Below are 21,278 nucleotides of genomic sequence, written 5' to 3' on the forward strand. Positions count from 1 at the left end.
AAACACTAATTTGGAACATCCCACAGGTGTGCAGGCAAATTGGGAACGGGTGGGTGCCATGATTGGGTATAAAAACAGCTTCCCAAAAAAATGCTCAGTCTTTCACAAGAAAGGATGGGGTGAGGTACACCCCTTTGTCCACAACTGCGTGAGCAAATAGTCAAACAGTTTAAGAACGTTACTCAAAGTTCAATTGCAAGAAATTTAGGGATTTCAACATCTACGCTCCATAATATCATCAAAAGGTTCAGAGAATCTGGAGAAATCACTCCACGTAAGCGGCATGGCCGGAAACCAACATTGAATGACCGTGACCTTAGATCCCTCAGACGGCACTGTATCAAAAACTGACATCAATCTCTAAAGGATATCACCACATGGGCTCAGAACACTTCTGAAAACCACTGTCACTAAATATAGATCATCGCTACATCTGTAAGTGCAAGTTAAAGCTCTACTATGCAAAGCGAAAGCCATTTATCAACAACATCCAGAAACGGCGCCGGCTTGTCTGGGCCCGGGATCATCTAAGATGGACTGATGCAAAGTGGAAATGTGTTCTGTTGTCTGACGAGTCCACATTTCAAATTGTTTTTGGAAATATTCGACATCGTGTCATCGGACGAAAAGGGGAAGCTAACCATCCAGACTGTTATCGATGCAAAGTTCAAAAGCCAGCATGTGTGATGGTATGGGGGTGCATTAGTGCCCATGGCATGGGTAACTTACACATCTGTGAAGGCACCATTAATGCTGAAAGGTACATACAGGTTTTGGAACAACATATGCTGCCATCTAAGCACCGTCTTTTTCATGGACGCTCCTGCTTATTTCAGCAAGACAATGTTAAGCCATATTCAGCACGTGTTACAACAGCGTGGCTTCGTAAAAAAAGAGTGCGGGTACTTTCATGGCCCGCCTGCAGTCCAGACCTGTCTCCCATGGAAAATGTGTGGTGCATTATGAAGCGTAAAATACGACAGCGGAGATCCCGGACTGTTGAATGACTGAAGCTCTACATAAAACAAGAATGGGAAAGAATTCCACTTTCAAAGCTTCAACAATTAGTTTCCTCAGTTCCCAAACGTTTATTGAGTGTTGTTAAAAGAAAAGGTGATGTAACACAGTGGTGAACATGCCCTTTCCCAACTACTTTGGCACCTGTTGCAGCCATGAAATTGTAAGTTAATTATTTGCAAAAAATAATAAAGTTTATGAGTTTGAAAATCAAATATCTTGTCTTTGTAGTGCATTCAACTGAATATGGGTTGAAAATGATTTGCAAATCTTTGTATTGTTTATATTTACATCTAACACAATTACCCAACTCATATGGAAACGGGGTTTTTACTTCCTGAGTTTATGAATATATCAATTTAAAAAACAAGTATTTTGCGACGATAAAAAATATAGATGTGATCATAATAGCATCAACTGGATATGCTCTTGTTTTTGGTATCATTACAGTGGATGTTAGGTGTAGATCCACCCATGGCATTTGTTTACATTGTGATGCCAGTGAGCTATTGTATCCTACGGTGTGTAGTGAAGCACGTTTAGTTATTCCTTGTCCTCCAGTGATAATAGTACTTGTAAGAAACTTACTTTATTTGTCAGCATGGAGACAAGGATTAGTGATTTAGAAGTAGCACAAACATTGCCGAGTGTGGCTGGACGTTAGCCGCTAACCAGTTAGCCATGTTTTAAAGCACCTCTTCCTGATGGTTTTGCAGTGTTATAACTTCACCTTTATCTTCACTTTTTACACCAAAATGCGTCCATTCTCCCTTTTCTGTCTACATACTGTGTCTGCTTGTAAGTACTCCGTGTGTGTGAAAACCAGCAATGTCACGACGTGACGACACGTCTGTAAAGAAAATATGGCGAACAGGTACTTTACAAACAGAGTGTAGTAGTTTTTGATTCATTAGTACCACAATACTATACCAGTACCAGTATACCGTACGACCCAACTTTAGAAATAAGCACAGCTGTCCGGTTTAAGAAAGAGTACAATAATCATTTTATTGTGCCTGTATCACAACAAAGAGTTGGTCTCTCGGTACAAAAAAGAAAAAAATAACTAAACAAATCAGGATCGCACACATTTGGTTTCACATGGTGAAAACACAAGCACACTTTAAACTCGACTACAATCGTCTGTGGAATTACTCTCTCATTTCACCGTCTTCCTCCTCCTCTTCTACGCCTCGGATGTACAAGACATTATTACACCTGCATGAAGGAGAGAAAGTGTCATTAGTGCTATAAATTAAAGGGGAACTACACTTTTGGGGGGATTTTTCTCCTTGTTCACAATCTTTATGTAAGACAAGAGCACGTTTTTCTTTTTTGTGCATTCTAACTTGTGAAATACGGCAAGTATGAGGTGGCTAACAATGCAGCTAATGGGAGGACTGTTATGCCAGTGAATCACTCTTTAAAAAATTCAACGAAACTCCATTTAGATGTCGTGACCTGAATTGTCAGAAAGTGTTTTAGTCTTATCTTATTCTGACGCAGTTTTGAGATGTTAGATTTCATGTGCTCCTTATTTGGCTATCTAGTCTGAGACGTCATTTCCTGTTTGTAGCATTTCTGCTTAGTAATGGCTCTTGGGTGATTGTGGAAACATTGTGTGCGTTCTTGACTAAAATGTAAGTCTACGTCGACTACAGCACGGTTATTAATGTGAAAATGTCTATAATGTGTTAAATGTAGCCTTAACTGAGTGTTTGTTTGCAACAATGTTTCTGCTTGACGATATAATTCGCCCTGTTAATACATCGTTACACTATCCTACCACTAGAGGGCGACACAAACCACGTTTAAAGCACTGTCTAAATCAATAGTGCTTATTCTCCATCTCTAATGGACTGCTTTAATAGTACATTGTAGAGTATATTATTTTATAACATTATACATATCCTGTTATATTATTGCATATTATATTGCATAAATGTATCCTAATCATTCTTTGTATGAGTTCCCATCAGACCACACACACACCTATACCACACTTGTCCAACTTCACCATTAAAGAGTGCCTGAAAGCCTCTCTGTGGCCAACTCTCTGACCGGAGTCCTTGTCCTAAGAAGATATCAGACCAGCAGAGTAACCTACTCGATCACATGAATATGAACCAAGTATTAAATGATAAATGGGTTGTACTTGTATAGCGCTTTTCTACCTTCAAGGTACTCAAAGCGCTTTGACACTACTTCCACATTTACCCATTCACACACATTCACACACTGAGGGAGCTGCCAAGCAAGGCGCTAACCTGCACCCATCAGGAGCAAGGGTGAAGTGTCTTGCTCGGGACACAACGGACGTGACGAGGTTGGTACTAGGTGGGGATTGAACCAGGGACCTTCGGGTCGCGCACAGCAACTCTCCCCACTGCGCCACGCCGTCCCTATTATTAAGTATTAGCATCATTGTTATTGTAAGCGCTGACAAAGACAAACTATTTTTTTTTCAAACTCATTTTTATGCTTCTATATTGACATACATCGCCTCCGAGTTAGCGAAAGGTAATTCTAGATTATAAATTATTCTTTACACCTGGATAGTAGAAAGGTTTGGCCATAAACCGAGGAGTTGGTCAAATTTGATTTTAATTTTAGACCCGCAGATAGAGACACAAAAAAAGACATTAAGCACGCAGATTCTAAAACTTTTAGCTCATCCTCCTTATATTCATTTTTTTTTTTTTAATCTCTATTTTTAGGCCATATCGCGATACACGATATATATCTCCATATTTTTGCCTTAGCCTTGAATGAACACTTGATACATATAATCACAGCAGCTGTATAAAACATGTTTAAGGAAATGTGTAACATCCGTCCCTGATGTGTGTTTAATTAGGCCGGGATCGTACCTGACAAGGACCTCGCCAAGATGGCCGGCTAAAGCTCCGTCCACATACTCTTCTGTGTTGGCCAGCTGCACAAAAACATGACAAAAAGGTACGTTTTAAAAACACTACGGATTAAACACAGTTCATGACAGCAGGAGGGTGGGGATGATGTTGGATTATCTAGTTCTCCCGATGCTTCGATAAGAACCGATTCCATGGATTCGAATCCCTTTTTGAGAACCGGTTACCGTTATCGAAGCCACTATACCGTATTTTCGTGACCAAAGGGCGCACCGTAATAAAAGGTGCTATTTCTGTATTTAAGGCATAAATAAGGGGCAGCGTATTTTTGGGCGCAGGCATGGTTAAACATTTGCTAGCATGCATGGACGCTGTTCTAAAAAGGGTTGTACTTTAGACTTAGACAAACTTGAATGATCCACAAGGGAAATTGTTCCACACAGTAGCTCAGTTACAATGATGGAAAGTGGAAGGATGGAATGGACAATGCAGGTATAAATACACTAAATATAGCCATGTAAAATCTAACATATGTACGTAATATATGTACAGTATATTATATATACAGATATGTCTACATCATATATACAGGATATAACAATTACCATGTGCAATATTAACTTGAGGGTTGCAAGTTCGATCCCCGCTTGCACCATCCTAGTCACTGCCGTTGTGTCCTTGGGCAAGACACTTCACCCAACTGCTCCCAGTGCCACCCACACTGGTTTAAATGTAACTTAGATATTGGGTTTCACTATGTAAAGCGCTTTGAGTCACTTGAGAAAAGCGCTATATAAATATAATTCACTTCACTTAACACACTTAACACAATATTACAGTATATGTGACAGGGGTTTACGTAATACAGATATCTATTGCTGTGTGGCGAGTGATTTTACAGCTGGAGGGAGTGCGGAATGAAGGAGTTGTTGATTGGAACACTGTGGAGGAGCCTTTTGGGAGTATGAACTCCGCTGTCCCTCAATTGCCTGCTGGAGTGGGTGGGCAGGATTGTCCGTGATGGCCAGCAAGTTTGTCCAGTGTCCTCCTGTCCCTTATTGACACAAAGGCCTCTAACTTATTGAAGTATTTATCAATGTGCCCACATTATTTTTTGATCAATCCTCATCCACAAATCCGTCAAAGTCCTCATCTTCTGTGTCCCAAATGAACAGATGGGCAAGTTCTCCATCAAACACGCCAGATTAGCTCTCCTCATTTTCAAAGTCAGTCTCGTTGTCGTGGGGCTCCTCGGAAAAAGTCAAAGCCGACTTCTCTTGCCCTTTTGTGCGTATGGATTCTCTACCGTGCTGGTGTCCTTCTCCACAGTGTGCTTCACCGGGATGTTGAAAGTGAGCGGCACCTCGTTCATGTTAATGATGTGTTTGTCGGCAATTTCTTTTATTTACAACTAGGGCTGGGCAATATGGCCTTTTATTAATATCTCCATATTTTTAGGCCATGTCACGATACACCATATATATCTCCATATTTTGCCTGAGCCTTGAATGAACACTTCATGCATATAATCACAGCAGTATTATGATTGTATGTGTTTACATTAAACATTCTTTTTCATACTCAATTAATATATGCTACTTTTAAACTTTCATGCAGAGAGGGAAATTACAACAAAAAGTGTATTTATTAAAGTTATTAAGCAGTGGCACAAACATTCATGTCATTTCAAAACAGAAATTGCAAGATTTTCAGAGACATCTTCAAACAAGCTATGAGTGTGGGGCGGCATAGCTCGGTTGGTAGAGTGGCCGTGCCAGCAACTTGAGGGTTGCAGGTTCGATTCTCGCTTCCGCCATCCTAGTCGCTGCTGTTGTGTCCTTGGGCAAGACACTTTACCCACCTGCTCCCAGTGCCACCCACACTGGTTTAAAAGTAACTTAGATATTGGGTTTCACTATGTAAAGCGCTTCGAGTCTCTAGAGAAAAGCGCTATATAAATATATAATTCACTTTTGTGCATGATGTCACTAAGATGACATATCAAAACAAGACTAAATTAAACTGCACTTTTTGCACAGAACGCCACTACAATGGTTTAAAACAAATAAAGTGCACTTTTGTGCATGATGTCACACAAGATATTTCAATAACTGTCAAATAAAAATGAGCTGCTTAATAGGAAATCAAATAGTGTATGTCCTTCGCTATGTGGTAGGTTCCTGCGTATGTTTTCTCCTTCTGTTGTTGACTTTTTTCATACGGTGTTGATGTGGAAATGGTTGCTCCTTGGGCAATTTATGGGTGTGGCACCGGTCAAAGATGTTGACATGCGGAGTTTCAAGCACTCTTCATTCCTTAACGGGGGACTTTTCAAATGATGCTCCAAATTAGCAGTAGCAACGCTTTTCCCGCATACTTGACATCTTACTGTTGTCTGTTCGACATTTTTCCGCTTCAAGCCAAAACACCGCCAGACGATGGACTCCCTGCTGTTTCTCATTGGAATTCTTCCTTCACTTGTTACCAGATTCGCACCTTCTTTCTCTCGTATTGCCACTCGCACCACTCCGCTAGCATCACAGCTAACGTTACCCACGCCGCTACCTCTCCGCTCGGCGAGGGCGTATAACATTGCAAGCGCGACATTATGTGACTTATGTAAGAAGGTGCGCTTGTTTTAGGTCTCAGTGAGAAGGAGAGACTAGAAAGAGTGGGAAGAGCCAGTAGTGTAATGCCCGCAGCTAAAAGCAACTGCGTGAGAACATTTTCTATATCGCACAGAGACAAACCCACGACATATCGAGTATATTCCATACATCGCCCGGCCCAAATTTACAATGCACATAGCAGTACTATATGCCTTTAGCCTCCTCTCTCAATAAAACCTTCACCCTTTATTGTCCGGATGCTGTCCTCAGTCACACCCGTCTTTCCTCGACTTTTGGAACTCAGTGCACACACAACAACCTATCTGGATTCCATAAGGAATCAGTTCGATATAGGGCTGGGCGATATATCGATATACGATATAAATCGCGGGTTTGTCTCTGTGTGATATAGAAAATGACTACATCGTAATATTCGAGTAGACATTCTTACGCAGTTGTTTTTAGCTGCGGGCATTACACTACATGCTCTTCTCACTCTTTCCTGTCTCTCCTTCTCACAGACAAGCAAGCGCACCTACTTACATACGTCACATACTGTCATGTTATACGTCACATACGTATACGCCCTTGCAGAGCAGAGAGGTAGTAGCGTGGCTAACATTAGCTGTGATGCTAGCGGGTTGTTGCAAGAGAAAGAAGGTTTGAATCTCGTAAAAAATGAAGGAAGAATTAATTCCCTAGAACAGGGGTCGGGAACCTTTTTGGCTGAGAGCCAAGAAGCCAAATATTTTAAAATGTATTTCCGCAAGAGCCATATAATATTTTTTTTTAAACACTGAACACAACAAAACGCGTGTATTTTTAAAAAAGACCAACATTTCTAGAGAGGCCTCTTATTCTTTGTAATAACATTGTTATTCTGAAGCTAACTGTGGAGGGGGCGTGGCCTGCGGGCCTGCAGCGAAGCAGGGTGTTGCCAGTACCGGCCTCAAAATCAGCGACAGGTGCATAGGTGGCCAACCTGGGCCTTTTTATTTGATCACCTGTCGGTATGTTATTAACAGCAGCAAGGAGGAGAGACGGGCTTGGGGCTAGAAAACAGAGCGTGAGCGAGAACGAAAGAGAAAAAGACAATTGCTGGAAAGCAACTGAGAGACTTATTGAAAAATAAAAATATTGTAACCCTGAAACAGGCTCTCATGTCAGTGCTTGGTGGTCTGAAGAACCCCCTGGAGGGCAAGCCCTACCCTAACCAATAATAAATAAATGACTTCTTACCAACTTCTTGATCATAAAAATGCAAGACAATGTTTTATATTTTGAACGTTATTTTTAACACTGTGATTACAAGTGGAATTATTCATTATTTATCGTGTTAAGCAATGTCAGCTCAGATTTATCCTAGAGCCAGATGCAGTCATCAAAAGAGCCACATCTGGCTCGCGAGCCATAGGTTCCCTACCCCTGCCCTAGAAAAACAGCACGGGGCCCATCGTCTGGCGGTGGTTCGGCTTCAAGCGGGAATATGTCGAATTGACAACTTTAATTTGTCATGTGTGGCTGAGATAGGCACCAGCGCCCCCCGCGACCCCAAAGGGAATAAGCGGTAGAAAATGGATGGATGGGGCACAAGCATTTCTACCAAAAGTAGCATTACTGCTAATATGTAGCATCATTTGAAAAGTCACCTGCTAATAACTGTTTAATAAATACAGTTTTGGTCAATTGATTTAGTTGTGATTTCCCTCCCTGCATGAAAGTTTAAAAGTAGCATATATTAATGCAGTATGAACAAGGATGTTTTAACATTGACACATAGAATCATCATACTGCTGGGATTATATGTATCAGGTGTTCATTCAAGGCTAAGGAAAAATATTGAGATATATATTGTATATCGGGATATGGCATAAAAATATCGCTATATTAATAAAAGGCAATATCGCCCAGCCCTAGCATCAACGTCGATAATTCCTTAACGAACATCATCCCTAGCAGGAGGCGGACGAAACTGAAGCAACCGTGTCATCATTAGAGACTCACCTGCATGTTCATGTAACCATCCACGGACACCAGGTAGCCTTTGTACTCCATGCCCCACTTCAGCTTCACCATCACCGGCTTGCCGGTCAGACCGTTCAGGAATGGCTTTGGGTTCAGTGGTAAACTCTTAAAAAAAAAGAAGAAGGCATTAATGTGAAGTCATAAGTTACAAATCATCACTAATGGTATCACATCAGACTGTATCGTCGCTAATGGTATCATTTCATCTTGTACTGATATCACTGTCAAGTACTGCAGACCACACTACTTAACACTTTCAGCCTTATATTTAACGCTTAACAAAGAGGTTATGCGTCAGTTTAATAACAAAACACAATTAAATAAGTAAAATAATCAGAAAATTGGCTGCGAGGCGCTCATTCATTCACTATAGAGATGCTAACGCGGCTAATGCTAACTGGCTTCAACTCTACACGTTTATAAAACGTCAGCGACCAAACGTGCACCGCGGAGACGAAACCGTCTTTAAACTTCAACAGATCGCACTCACCATTGCCTCTTAATTCAAGTGAGATTAGAAGTTATATTGATTACGAGCTTGTCGTCACAAAAGCGTTCGCAAGCGCACACAAACACGCGCTGCCCGCCCGACCGGAAGTACAACGCCGCGACCCCAAGTAGAGTCTTGTTGTTTGCTGCCACCCAGCGGCCTGGTGGTCACAGTGCACCAAATCTATGTAAACAATGGATTTTGAAACCTTGTTTTATTTATTGGGATCAACATTTGCTATTAGTTGCTCTTCCATAACATTAAATCACAATTGAAGAATTAATACTACTAATGGATAATAAATTATAAGATAATAATATTTATTTACGTATACAGCACTGTACGCTTAGCATGTGTCACCTGTGATAAAAGGCGAATTTTCTTTCATTCCTTTAAAAAAATCAAAAACATTATTATTATTATAGCTGTTGGTAGGAAATATATTTTTGCATCCGTTTTTTTTCTTATAATTATAAAAAAAATGTTCCTCAAAATAAAATGAGATGTCCACTTATCCTTAAAGGTGAACTGCATTATTTTGAGGAGTTTTTCCTATCTTCTTAATGTGGGACAAGCACACATATATATATATATATATATATATATTTTTATTTTTTTTTATTTTTTATTTTATTTGAATGGATTCGATTGCATAAATCACAGGTGTCAAACTCAAGGCCCGGAGGCCGAATAAGGCCCGCCACATCATTCAATGTGGCCCGTGAGCACCTGGAAATAACATGCGTCAATAAAGTACTTTAAAATATATAAATTCGCAAAAAAACTGCACAAAATTGCAAATGGTCTAAACTTTATTTTATCCAATATTGCAACAAATATTGAATGACCTCACTTCCCAAATATTTTTTTGTCAAAAGAAATGTGAAGACTTGAATACCTTTTAAGTTTTCTATCCAACTCCATACTGTAAGAATGGATTTTACAGTAAAATTGACTGTGTTTTTATACACAATATTACTGTATAATATTATTTAATAAAAAAACTGACCAAAAAAGTTTTTTGTTGTAAAGTTCTATCGACTGATCTGCCGTGGGGTTTTTTAACTTTAAAATGTATGTTTTTTTACAATGTATTACTGTAAATTTTCCGATTTAAAAAAAACTGGCTGCCCAAAAAAAAAAAAGTGTTACTGTTCTTCCATTTACAGTAAAATGTTGTAGAAAAAACACTGTAAATTTTACAGTAGAATCCTGGCAACTGAGCTGCCATTTTTCCCCCGTACTGTTTTTTTATATACATACAGTATATATGTATATGTTTATGTATATATATGTATATATGTATATGCATATACGTATATATTTGTATATGTGTATATATATGTGTGTTATATGTATATATATATAAAAAAATATATATATACATACATGCATACATACATATATGTATATGTATGCATATGTATATGTGCATATACTGTATGTATGTATATATTTATATGTATGTATATATATGTATTTATACATATGCATATGTATATGTATATAAACATTGATATGTTTATATATATATATATATATATATATACATATATGTATGTATGTATATATATATATATATATGTATTTATGTATGTATATGTATATATGTGTATATGCATGTATGTGTATATATATATATATATATATATATATATATATATATATATATATATATATATATATATATATATATATGCCCGATTGTAGCTGAGATAGGCGCCAGCGCCCCCCGCGACCCCACAAGGGAATAAGCGGTAGAAAATGGATGGATGGATGGTGTATATGCATGTGTGTATATATGTATATAAATGTGTATATATACATAGATATGGTAATTGTAGATGAAGACAGACTCACCGCATTCAGAGCATCTTTCTTGTCCGTACACACATTTTCCTAACAATTTCGCCATTTTCTTCCCTCGCACACTAATTGACTGAAAGTGTGCGCACTTGATGTCACGTTACGGATGGGAAAATGCATTTTTAGACAACATGATTTGCCTGAGCGGCCAGGAGACCCCGTGAGTAAAAAGTGGTAGAAAATGGATTGATGAATGGGCGAGAAAGGACAAATTAAAAAATAACAATACAAAAGTAAAAACTAATTTACTTGGGACTTTCAAAGCCGTAGTTTGAGGTCCATTGACTTAAACTATTAAAAATCTGACATTTACTTGACCCCGAGGAAAGAAATGAGGCGAAAAGCCAAGTGATTGTCATATCTGTGTCATGGTGGCGTTATGTCCGGGCAGATCTCTCTCTTTAGGCGCTTAAATGTCGATAAAGATTTTCCTCCATTTTTCCGCATGGAGGCCGATGGCAAGTTTAAACCTGATTTTTTTTTTTCTTTCCAAGGGAGGGTTAAGAAGATTCCCTTCTTGTGTCAGAGGAGTCCTCATTAATTGCTTTCACGCATATTTGACATTGTGGCGCTCTGACATCACCTTTTCTTAACCTGGCCTCCTTTTAGCGGCGTGTCCATCAGCATCCTTGTCACTTATGGCCTGATGAAGGAAGACATGTGTGTTTAGGAGGGCTTTGTCTCTTCGGGATGTATCGCACGCCTTCACACACACACAACTGTTAGACTAGAACTAGACACGGTAGAAGTAGAACCAAAAAGTGGCGTGTTCCGTGCTGACTTGACGCGGGTCAGAGGCTCAGAAAGGAGGTCACGCTTACCAAATGGGCCTAGACTGGGAGAGGGAGAGCCAGCTTAACCGAACACCAGGGGGCGCAACCACACCAAGACATATTATCACTTAAAGGCCTACTGAAAGCCACTACTAGCGACCACGCAGTCTGATAGTTTATACATCAATGATGAAATATTAACATTGCAACACATGCCAATACGGCCGGTTTAGTTGACTAAATTGCAATTTAACACGTAGTGTGTGAATGTTGTTTGTCTATCTGTGTCGGCCCTGCGATGAGGTGGCGACTTGTCCAGGGTGTACCTGCCTTCCCCCCGATTGTAGCCGAGATAGGCGCCACCGCCCCCTGCGACCCCAAAAGGGAATAAGCGTTAGAAAACGGATGGATGTATATATATATATATATATATATATATATATATATATATATATATATATATATATATTTATATATATACTGTATATGTATGTATGTATGTAAATATACTGTATATATATCTGTGTGTGTGTATATATATATATATGTTTATATATACTGTATGTGTGTGTATATATATAAAAATTGTGTGTGTATATGTATGTATGTGTATGTATGTATATCTATAAAAGTGTATATATATGTGTATAGTGTATACATATATATGTGCATACATATACTGCATGTATACATTATATATATCATTTATAAATACATGTATATAAGTGTATACATATATGTTTGTATGTATGTATATATGTGTGAATACATAGTTTGTATATATGTATACATATAAATGTGTGTATATGTGTTCATATATATATATATATATATACACACATATATACATATATGTATGTATGTATGATATGTATATATAAATGTTTATGTACGTATTAATATATTTGTATGTATGTTATATGTATACATATATATATTTATATATATGTATGTATGTAAATATACTGTATATATATCTGTGTGTATATATATATATATATATACTGTATATATATCTGTGTATATATATATATATATATGTATATATACTGTATGTGTGTGTACACATATAAAAATTGTGTGTGTATATGTATGTATGTGTATGTATGTATGTATATCTATATAAGTGTATATATATGTGTGTATAGTGTATACATATATATGTGCATACATATACTGCATGTATACATTATATATATTATTTATAAATACATGTATATAAGTGTATACATATATGTTTGTATGTATGTATATATGTGTGAATACATAGTATGTATATATGTATACATATAAATGTGTGTATATGTGTTCATATATATATATATATATATATATATATATATACACACACATATATATATATATATATATATATATATACACATATATGTATGTATGTATGATATGTGTATGTAAATGTTTATGTACGAATTCATATATATGTATGTATGTATGTTATATAAATATATGTATGTATGTATGTATGTCTATACATGAATAGTTTGACTTCCTTGCTCAACGTCTTCCGTGATTAAAGTCCACGTGTGCACAGATCAAGCGTAAATAAACCATTCTTTGTCAGTTGTCGTTTGCTTTGTGTGATTTGAGACGTTGTTTTTTTTTTAGTTTTTTTTTATCATTATCATCAAAGTCTTTGTGTTGTGTATTTTTGGAAGTGAGAGAAAAAAAATGCTCCTGTTGACTTTTACTTGCACAACAAATCCCCGGAAGGTCCCGTGTGACGCGCCATCCCAGTCTGGAATGTTCCTTTAAGTGAGTGGGAAGTGCAGAGTGGGAAAGAAGGAGGCGGAGCTCCCTCACACTCCCTCACTGTGTGTGTGTGTGTATGTGTGTGTGTGTGTGTGTGTGTGTGTGTGTGTGTGTGTGTGTGTGTGCACTCCTAAGTGGGACTTGCAGAGCACTGCGTGGAAATGAAAGACTCTGCAGGTCTTGGATCGGTGGCACACGAGCTGGACTTTCACTCCTCCTCCTACTCCTCCTCCTCGTTGCTCTTCTTCAGGCGCCGTGTGGGATCATGCTTGCTGCCGCCTCAGTCCTCCGCACGCCTCCGCCTCAGTCCTGCGCACGCCTCCGCCTCAGTCCACTGCACGCCTCCGCCTCAGTGGATCTCAGCTGAGTGACAGAGAAAGTCCACACCGGATTTGAACCCGCGCACCTTCCTTTGCACCACCTGCCCCCTTCCGTGCACCGCCTGCGGATTGTACAGAAGCCCTCGTCATGCTGCTGGTGCTGCTGATGAGCGTTGTCATGTCGTCAGGTGCAGGTCAGTCTTACCATTCTGTCGTCACATCTACAAACCCCCTTTCCATATGAGTTGGGAAATTGTGTTAGATGTAAATATAAACAGAATACAATGATTTGGAAATCATTTTCAACCCATATTCAATCGAATGCACTACAAAGAAAATATATGTGATGTTCAAACTCATAAAAAAATTTTTTTTGCAAATAATAATTAACTTAGAATTTCATGGCTGCAACACGTGCCAAAGTAGTTGGGAAAGGGCATGTTCACCACTGTGTTACATCACCTTTTCTTTTAACAACACTCAATAAACGTTTGGGAACTGAGGAAACTAATTGTTGAAGCTTTGAAAGTGGAATTCTTTCCCATTCTTGCTTGATGTACAACTTAAGTTGTTCAACAGTCCGGGGTCTTGTTGTCTTATTTTACGCTTCATAATGCACCACACATTTTCGATGAGAGACATGTCTGGACTGCAGGCGGGCCAGGAAAGTACCCGCACTCTTTTACTGCGAAGCCACACTGTTGTAAGACGTGGCTTGGCATTGTCTTGCTGAAATAAGCAGGGGCGTCCATGATAACGTTGCTTGGATGGCAACATATGTTACTCCAAAACCTGTATGGACCTTTCAGAATTAATGGTGCCTTCACAGATGTGTAAGTTACCCATGCCTTGGGCACTAATACACCCCCATACCATCACAGATGCTGACTTTTGAAACTTTGCGCCTATAACAATCCGGATGGTTATTGTTCTCTTTGTTCCAGAGGACACCACATCCACAGTTTCCAAATATAATTTGAAATGTGGACTCGTCAGACCACAGAACACTTTTACACTTTGCATCAGTCCATCTTAGATGAGCTCGGGCCCAGCCTCGGTGTTGTTGATAAATGGCATTCGCTTTGCATAGTAGAGTTTTAACTTGCACTTACAGATGTAGCGATCAACTGTAGTTACTGACAGTGGTGTTATGAAGTGTTCCTGAGCCCATGTGGTGATATCCTTTATACACCAATGTGGGTTTTTGATACAGTACCGCCTGAGGGATCAAAGGTCTGTAATATCATCGCTTATGTGCAGTGATTTCTCCAGATTTTCTGAACCTTTTAATGATTTTACGGACCGTAGATGGTAGAATCCCTAAATTCCTTGCAATAGCTCGTTGAGAAGCGTTGTTCTAAAACTGTTCGACAATTTGCTTACAAATTGTTGACACTCACCCCATCCTTGTTTGTGAATGACTTAGCATTTCATGGAAGCTGCTTTTATACCCAATCATGGCACCCACCTGTTCCAATTAGCCTGCACACCTGTGGGATGTTCCATATAAGTGTTTGAAGAGCATTCCTCAACTTTATCAGTATTTATTGCCACCTTTCCCAACTTCTTTGTCATGTGTTGCTGGCATCAAATTCTAAAGTTAATGATTATTTGCAAAGAGAAAAATGTTTATCAGTTTGAACATCAAATATGTTGTCTTTGTAGCCTATTCAACTGAATATGGGTTGAAAAGAATGTGCAAATCATTGTATTCTGTTTATATTTGCATCTAACACAATTTCCCAACTCATATGAAAACAGGGTTTGTACGTTCAGAACTCAATTGAAAAATTGTCCATTTTACTCTTTCCTCACGGCAAGAGTCGCCGCATAACTCAAACATTCAAGGCTAGACAATCATTCGGCATTATTCTGCGGCGCCTCTGCCCTCAGGTCGGTAATCTCCACCTCATGATTGAGCACAACAACAGCGAGCAAGCTCGTTCCGCTCTTGTTAACTCGGCCTGATTTGCTATGAGGTTTGTTATTGAAAAGTGACAACTGTTCATTGACCGCCCGCTGATGAGCAGAGTGTGTTGCCCCCCTGCGACCTCGCCACCCTCAGACTGTTACATAATCCAGCACCAGCCCCTAAAGGCCTTCTGAAAGCCACTACTAGCGACCACGCAGTCTGATAGTTTATATATCAATGATGAAATATTAACATTGCAACACATGCCAATACGGCCTTTTTAGTTTACTAAATTGCAATTTTAAAATTTCCCGCAAAGTATCCTGTTGAAAACGTCGCGGAATGATGACGTTTATGTTGACGCGTGCTTGTGATGTTATTGGTTGGAGCGGACATTTTCTCCCAGCACCACGATAAAAGTCGTCCGATTTAATCGCAATATTACACTGTATTCTGGACATCTGTGTTGCTGAATCTTTTGCAATTTGTTTAATTAATAATGGAGACGTCAAAGAATAATGCTGTTGGTGGAAAGCGGTTTATTGCAGCTGTCTTTAGCACCGAGACACAGCCGGTGTTTCTTTGTTTGTTGTGAAGCTTTACTATGGAACAGAGCGGTCAAGCGAACATGTTTCTCTACGTCAACCAGCATGTTTTTGGGTGGGAAAATTGTGATATATATATCTTACCGGAGACATCAGTGGATTATGTGTCCTCCTGCAGTAGCTGTCAAAAAAGGCAGCTGTGAGCTTGGCTCTTCGACTTCTCTCTGAGACACTGGCGTGTTCACCGCAGCCATCCGACATTGAGGTATGACTTTACAATGTCAATAAAACACTATTAAAACAATAAGCAGATAAGGGATCTTCCAGTAAATGTATCTGATTACATCTGAAACGCTCACGCTGCCGCCGCCCAGGGCCTTTGCTTTTTATTTTATTTTTAATTTTTTTTCTAGTCCTTCACTCTCACTATCCTCATCCATGAATCTTTCATCCTCCCTCAAATTAATGGGGAAATTGTCACTTTCTCGGTCCGAATTGCTCTTACGGCTGGTGGCCATGATTATATACAATGTTCAGATGTAGATGTGAGGAGCCCTCACACCGGTGACGTCATGCGCTCATCGTCTGCTACTTCCGGTACAGGCAAGGCTTTTTTATTAGCGGCCAACAATTGCGAACTTTATCGTCGATGTTCTCTACTAAATCCTTTCAGCAAAAATATGGCAATATCGCGAAATGATCAAGTATGACACATAGAATGGACCTGCTATCCCCGTTTAAATAAGAATATCTCATTTCAGTAGGCCTTTAATCGCATAATTACACAGTATTCTGGACATCTGTGTTGCTGAATCTTTTGCAATTTGTTCAATTAATAATGGAGACGTCAAAGAAGAAAGGTGTTGGTGGAAAGCGGTGTATTTCGGCCGGCTGTAGCAAAACAATCCCAGCCAGTGTTTCTTTGTTGTCAAGCTTTAGTATGGAACACAGCGGTCAAGCGAACATTTTTCTCTACCACATGTCAACCGGCAGGTTTCGGTGAGAAAATTGTGGTAATAAGTCGTCTCTTACCGTAAACATGAGCGGAGCTTGTGTCGTTCTTCCTGCAGCAGCTGTCAAATAGGCAGCTGCGACTTTCTTGGCTCTTCCATGGCTTCACTCAGAGACACTGGCGGTCACCACACCCCGCCGACTTTCAGGTATGACTTTATAATCTCACTAAAACACTAGTAACCCAACAAGCAGTTAAGGAATTTTCCAGAATTATCCTAGTAAATGTGTCTAATAACATCTGAATCGCTCCTGACCTCGTCTTTTTTTTCTAGTTCTTCACTCTCACTTTCCTCATCCACAAATCTTTCATTCTCGCTCCAATTAATGGGGAAATTGTCACTTTCTCGGTCCGGATCGCTCTAGCTGCTGGTGGCCATGATTATAAACAATGTTCAGATGTGAGGGGCTCCATAACCCGTGACGTCACGCGCACATCGTCTGCTACTTCAGGTACAGCCAAGGCTTTTTTATTAGCGGCCAAAAGTTGCAAACTTTATCGTGGATGTTCTCTACTAAATCCTTTCAGCAAAAATATGGCAATATCACGAAATGATCAAGTATGACACATAGAATGGACCTGCTATACCCGTTTAAATAAGAAAATCTCATTTCAGTAGGCCTTTAATCGCATAATTACACAGTGTTCTGGACATCTGTGTTGCTGAATCTTTTGCAATTTGTTCAATTAATAATGGAGACGTCAAAGAAGAAAGGTGTTGGTGGAAAGCGGTGTATTTCGGCCGGCTGTAGCAAAACAATCCCAGCCAGTGTTTCTTTGTTTGTTGTCAAGCTTTAGTATGGAACACAGCGGTCAAGCGAACATGTTTCTCTACCACATGTCAACCGGCAGGTTTCGGTGAGAAAATTGTGGTAATAAGTCGGCTCTTACCGTAAACATGAGCGGAGCTTGTGTCGTTCTTCCTGTAGCAGCTGTAAAAGAGGCAGCTGCGACTTTCTTGGCTCCTCCAAGGCTTCACTCAGAGACACGGTTTAGGGCGGTTTAGCTCGGTTGGTAGAGCGGCCGTGCCAGCAACTTGAGGGTTGCAGGTTCGATTCCCGCTTCCACCATCCTAGTCACTGCCGTTGTGTCCTTGGGCAAGACATTTTACCCACCTGCTCCCAGTGCCACCCACACTGGTTTAAATGTAACTTAGATATTGGGTTTCACTATGTAAAGCGCTTTGAGTCACTAGAGAAAAAGCGCTATATAAATATAATTCACTACACTTAAATAAATAAATAAATGGGTTGTACTTGTATAGCGCTTTTCTACCTTCAAGGTACTCAGAGCGCTTTGACACTACTTCCACATTCACACACTGATGGAGGGAGCTGCCATGCAAGGCGCCAACCAGCACCCATCAGGAGCAAGGGTGAAGTGTCTTGCTCAGGACACAACGGACGTGACGAGGTTGGTACTAGGTGGGATTTGAACCAGGGACCCTCGGGTTGCGCACGGCCACTTCACACTGGCGGTCACCACACCCCGCCGACTTTCAGGTATGACTTTATAATCTCACTAAAACACTAGTAACACAATAATCAGATAAGGGATTCTCCAGAATTGTTCTAGTAAATGTGTTTAATAACATCTGAATCGCTCCTGACCTCATCTTTTTTTTCTAGTTCTTCACTCTCACTTTCCTCATCCACGAACCTTTCATCTTCGCTCAAATTAATGGGGAAATTGTCGCCTTCTCGGTCCGAATCGCTCTAGCTGCTGGTGGCCATGATTGTAAACAATGTTCAGATGTGAGGAGCTCCACAACCCGTGACGTCACGCGCACATCGTCTGCTACTTCCGGTACAGGCAAGGCTTTTTTATTAGCGGCCAAAAGTTGTGAACTTTATCGTGGATGTTCTCTACTAAATCCTTTCAGCAAAAATATGGCAATATCGCGAAATGATCAAGTATGACACATAGAATGGACCTGCTATCCCCGTTTAAATAAGAAAATCTCATTTCAGTAGGCCCCTGAGGGGCTCGGCGGAGCATCTGGAAGGCGTCTAAACGCCGCTCGTCCTGGCCCGAGCTGCCAAACTTGATCTGTGTCACAGTCTGAGGCCGGCAGGTGCACAATGGCGCCATTATCCCTTTTGCATAACGCTTCCGACGGAGGTAAACCTCTTGACTTGTTCACATGCACGCGCTCAGCGGCCTCAAATCTCCAGACTCAGCTGGCAACAAAACCAAGACTTTCCCACGCCCACTTTCCTGTGTTTACTAACTGTTTTTTTTTTTGTTTTTTTTGCGGTCCCTCAGAGGTGTTCCGTGCGGGCGTGGCTCCCCGCTGTGAGAGCCGGGCCTGCAACCCTCGCATGGGCAACCTGGCCCTGGGCCGCCGCGTCCTGACCCAGACCGTGTGCGGCAACAACGGCACCGAGCCCTACTGCGCCCACGCCGAGCTGGGCCTGGCGTGCGGCGCCGCCAAGTGCGGCAAGTGCAACGCCGCCCTCCCGCACCTGGCCCACCTGGCCGCCGCCATGTCCGACTCGTCCTTCCGCCACCCCGACACCTGGTGGCAGTCGGCGGAGGGCGTGGAGTCGGAGACGGTGCAGCTGGACCTGGAGGCGGAGTTCTACTTCACGCACCTCATCGTGGTGTTCCGCTCAGCGCGACCCGCTGCCATGACGCTGGAGCGCTCGCAGGACTTCGGGCGGACGTGGCGGATGCTGCAGTACTACGCCGCTAACTGCAGCGCCGCCTACGAGCTCGCCGAGGGCAAGGCGGGCTCTGGGAGGGATGGCGCCACGTGCACGTCCAAATACTCCAAGGCGTACCCGTGCACTCGGGGAGAGGTGAGACATCACAAATGACACTTAGCGCTAACATTAGCCACATAGGCTAACATTAGCCACTTTGGCTAATGTTAGCGTAGCCATGAAAAACTATGAAATAAGACAGGAAATGTGGAGTCGGTTTTTAGAGCTTTGATGGCAGGTAAGGCGCAAGAGTCTGTTGAAAGAAAGAGTGTTTCTTGCCTTCCTGTAGGTCGTTTTTTCTTAATAATGATCTGGCAGCAGCCAGGGTCATCTCACATAGCCATGAAAAACTATCAAATAGGAGAGGAACTGTGCAGTCGGTCTATAGAGCTTTGACAGCAGATAAGGCGCAAGAGTCGGTTGAAAGAGTGTTTCTCGCCTTCCTGTCGGTCGTTTTTTCTTAATAATAATCTGGCAGCAGCCAGGTCACCTCACATAGCCATGAAAAACTATCAAATAAGACGGGAATTGTGCAGTAGGTCTTTAGAGTTTTGACGGCAGATACGGTGCGAGAGTCTGTTGAAAGAAAGAGTGTTTCTCGCCTTCCTGTTGGTCGTTTTTTCTTAATGATCCGGGAGCCGCCAGCGTCATCTCTCACAGACATGACAAACTATCAAATAAGACAGGAATTGTGCAGTCGGTTTTTAGAGTTTTGACGGCAGGTACGGTGCGAGAGTCTGTTGACATAAAAAACGCTAAAACTAGCCAATAAAAAGCGCTAACATTAGCCACATTGGCTAAAGTTAGCCGCTTTGGCTAATGTTAGCAGCCATGAAAAACTATCAATTAAGACAGGAACTTTGCTGTCGGTCTATAGAGCTTTGACGGCAGATACGGTGTGAGAGTCTGTTGAAAGAAAGAGTGTTTCTTGCCTTCCTGTCTGTCGTTTTTTCATAATAATTATCTTGCAGCAGCCAGCGTCATCTCTCACAGACATGACAAACTATCAAATAAGACAGGAACTGTGCAGTCGGTTTTTAGAGTTTTGACGGCAGGTACGGTGCGAGAGTCTGTTGACATAAAAAACGCCAAAATTAGCCAATAAAAAGCGCTAACATTAGCCACATTGGCTAACGTTAGCCGCATTGGATAATGTTAGCAGCCATGAAAAACTATCAATTAAGACAGGAACTTTGCAGTCGGTCTATAGAGCTTTGACGGCAGATACGGTGCGAGAGTCTGTTGAAAGAAAGAGTGTTTCTCGCCTTCCTGTCGGTCGTTTTTTCTTTATAATGATCTGGTAGCAGCCAGCGTCATCTGTCATAGCCATGAAAAACTATCAAATAAGACAGGAACTGTGCAGT

General features: G+C 40.8%; 2 protein-coding genes across 4 annotated transcripts in view; one reads left to right on the forward strand and one right to left on the reverse strand.

Moving 5' to 3' along the window:
• Positions 1 to 1,999: 1,999 nt before the first annotated feature.
• Positions 2,000 to 9,153, reverse strand: snrpf (small nuclear ribonucleoprotein polypeptide F). Its single transcript, XM_061914156.1, has 4 exons — positions 9,012 to 9,153; positions 8,501 to 8,626; positions 3,888 to 3,952; positions 2,000 to 2,235 (listed from the first exon to the last, which is right to left on the reverse strand). The coding sequence occupies exons 1-4, from the start codon at positions 9,012 to 9,014 to the stop codon at positions 2,169 to 2,171; spliced, it is 261 nt and encodes an 86-aa protein (XP_061770140.1). The 5' UTR covers positions 9,015 to 9,153; the 3' UTR covers positions 2,000 to 2,168.
• Positions 3,886 to 21,278, forward strand: part of ntn4 (netrin 4) — a 72,415-nt gene continuing 55,022 nt past the window's right edge. Inside the window, exons 1-3 of one of the 3 annotated variants that reach the window (XM_061914154.1) lie at positions 3,886 to 3,975; positions 13,556 to 13,934; positions 19,475 to 20,010. In XM_061914154.1, the coding sequence (XP_061770138.1) occupies positions 13,889 to 13,934; positions 19,475 to 20,010 (582 nt within the window). In that variant the 5' untranslated portion in view covers positions 3,886 to 3,975; positions 13,556 to 13,888. Of the gene's footprint in view, positions 3,976 to 13,470; positions 13,935 to 19,209; positions 19,331 to 19,474; positions 20,011 to 21,278 lie in introns of those variants that run through there. The other 2 variants (XM_061914153.1, XM_061914155.1) reach the window with 2 other exon arrangements.

This window comes from Nerophis ophidion, linkage group LG10 (genome assembly GCF_033978795.1).
Source record: "Nerophis ophidion isolate RoL-2023_Sa linkage group LG10, RoL_Noph_v1.0, whole genome shotgun sequence".
In the NCBI taxonomy this organism is placed as follows: Eukaryota; Metazoa; Chordata; class Actinopteri; order Syngnathiformes; family Syngnathidae; genus Nerophis; species Nerophis ophidion.

Coding starts and splice junctions, on each gene's coding strand:
- snrpf (XM_061914156.1), bottom strand. Junction 3,953..8,500: donor ATGGTTACATGAACATGCAG/GTGAGTCTCTAA, acceptor GTTTTTGTGCAG/CTGGCCAACACAGAAGAGTA. Junction 2,236..3,887: donor CTTGGCGAGGTCCTTGTCAG/GTACGATCCCGG, acceptor TCCTTCATGCAG/GTGTAATAATGTCTTGTACA.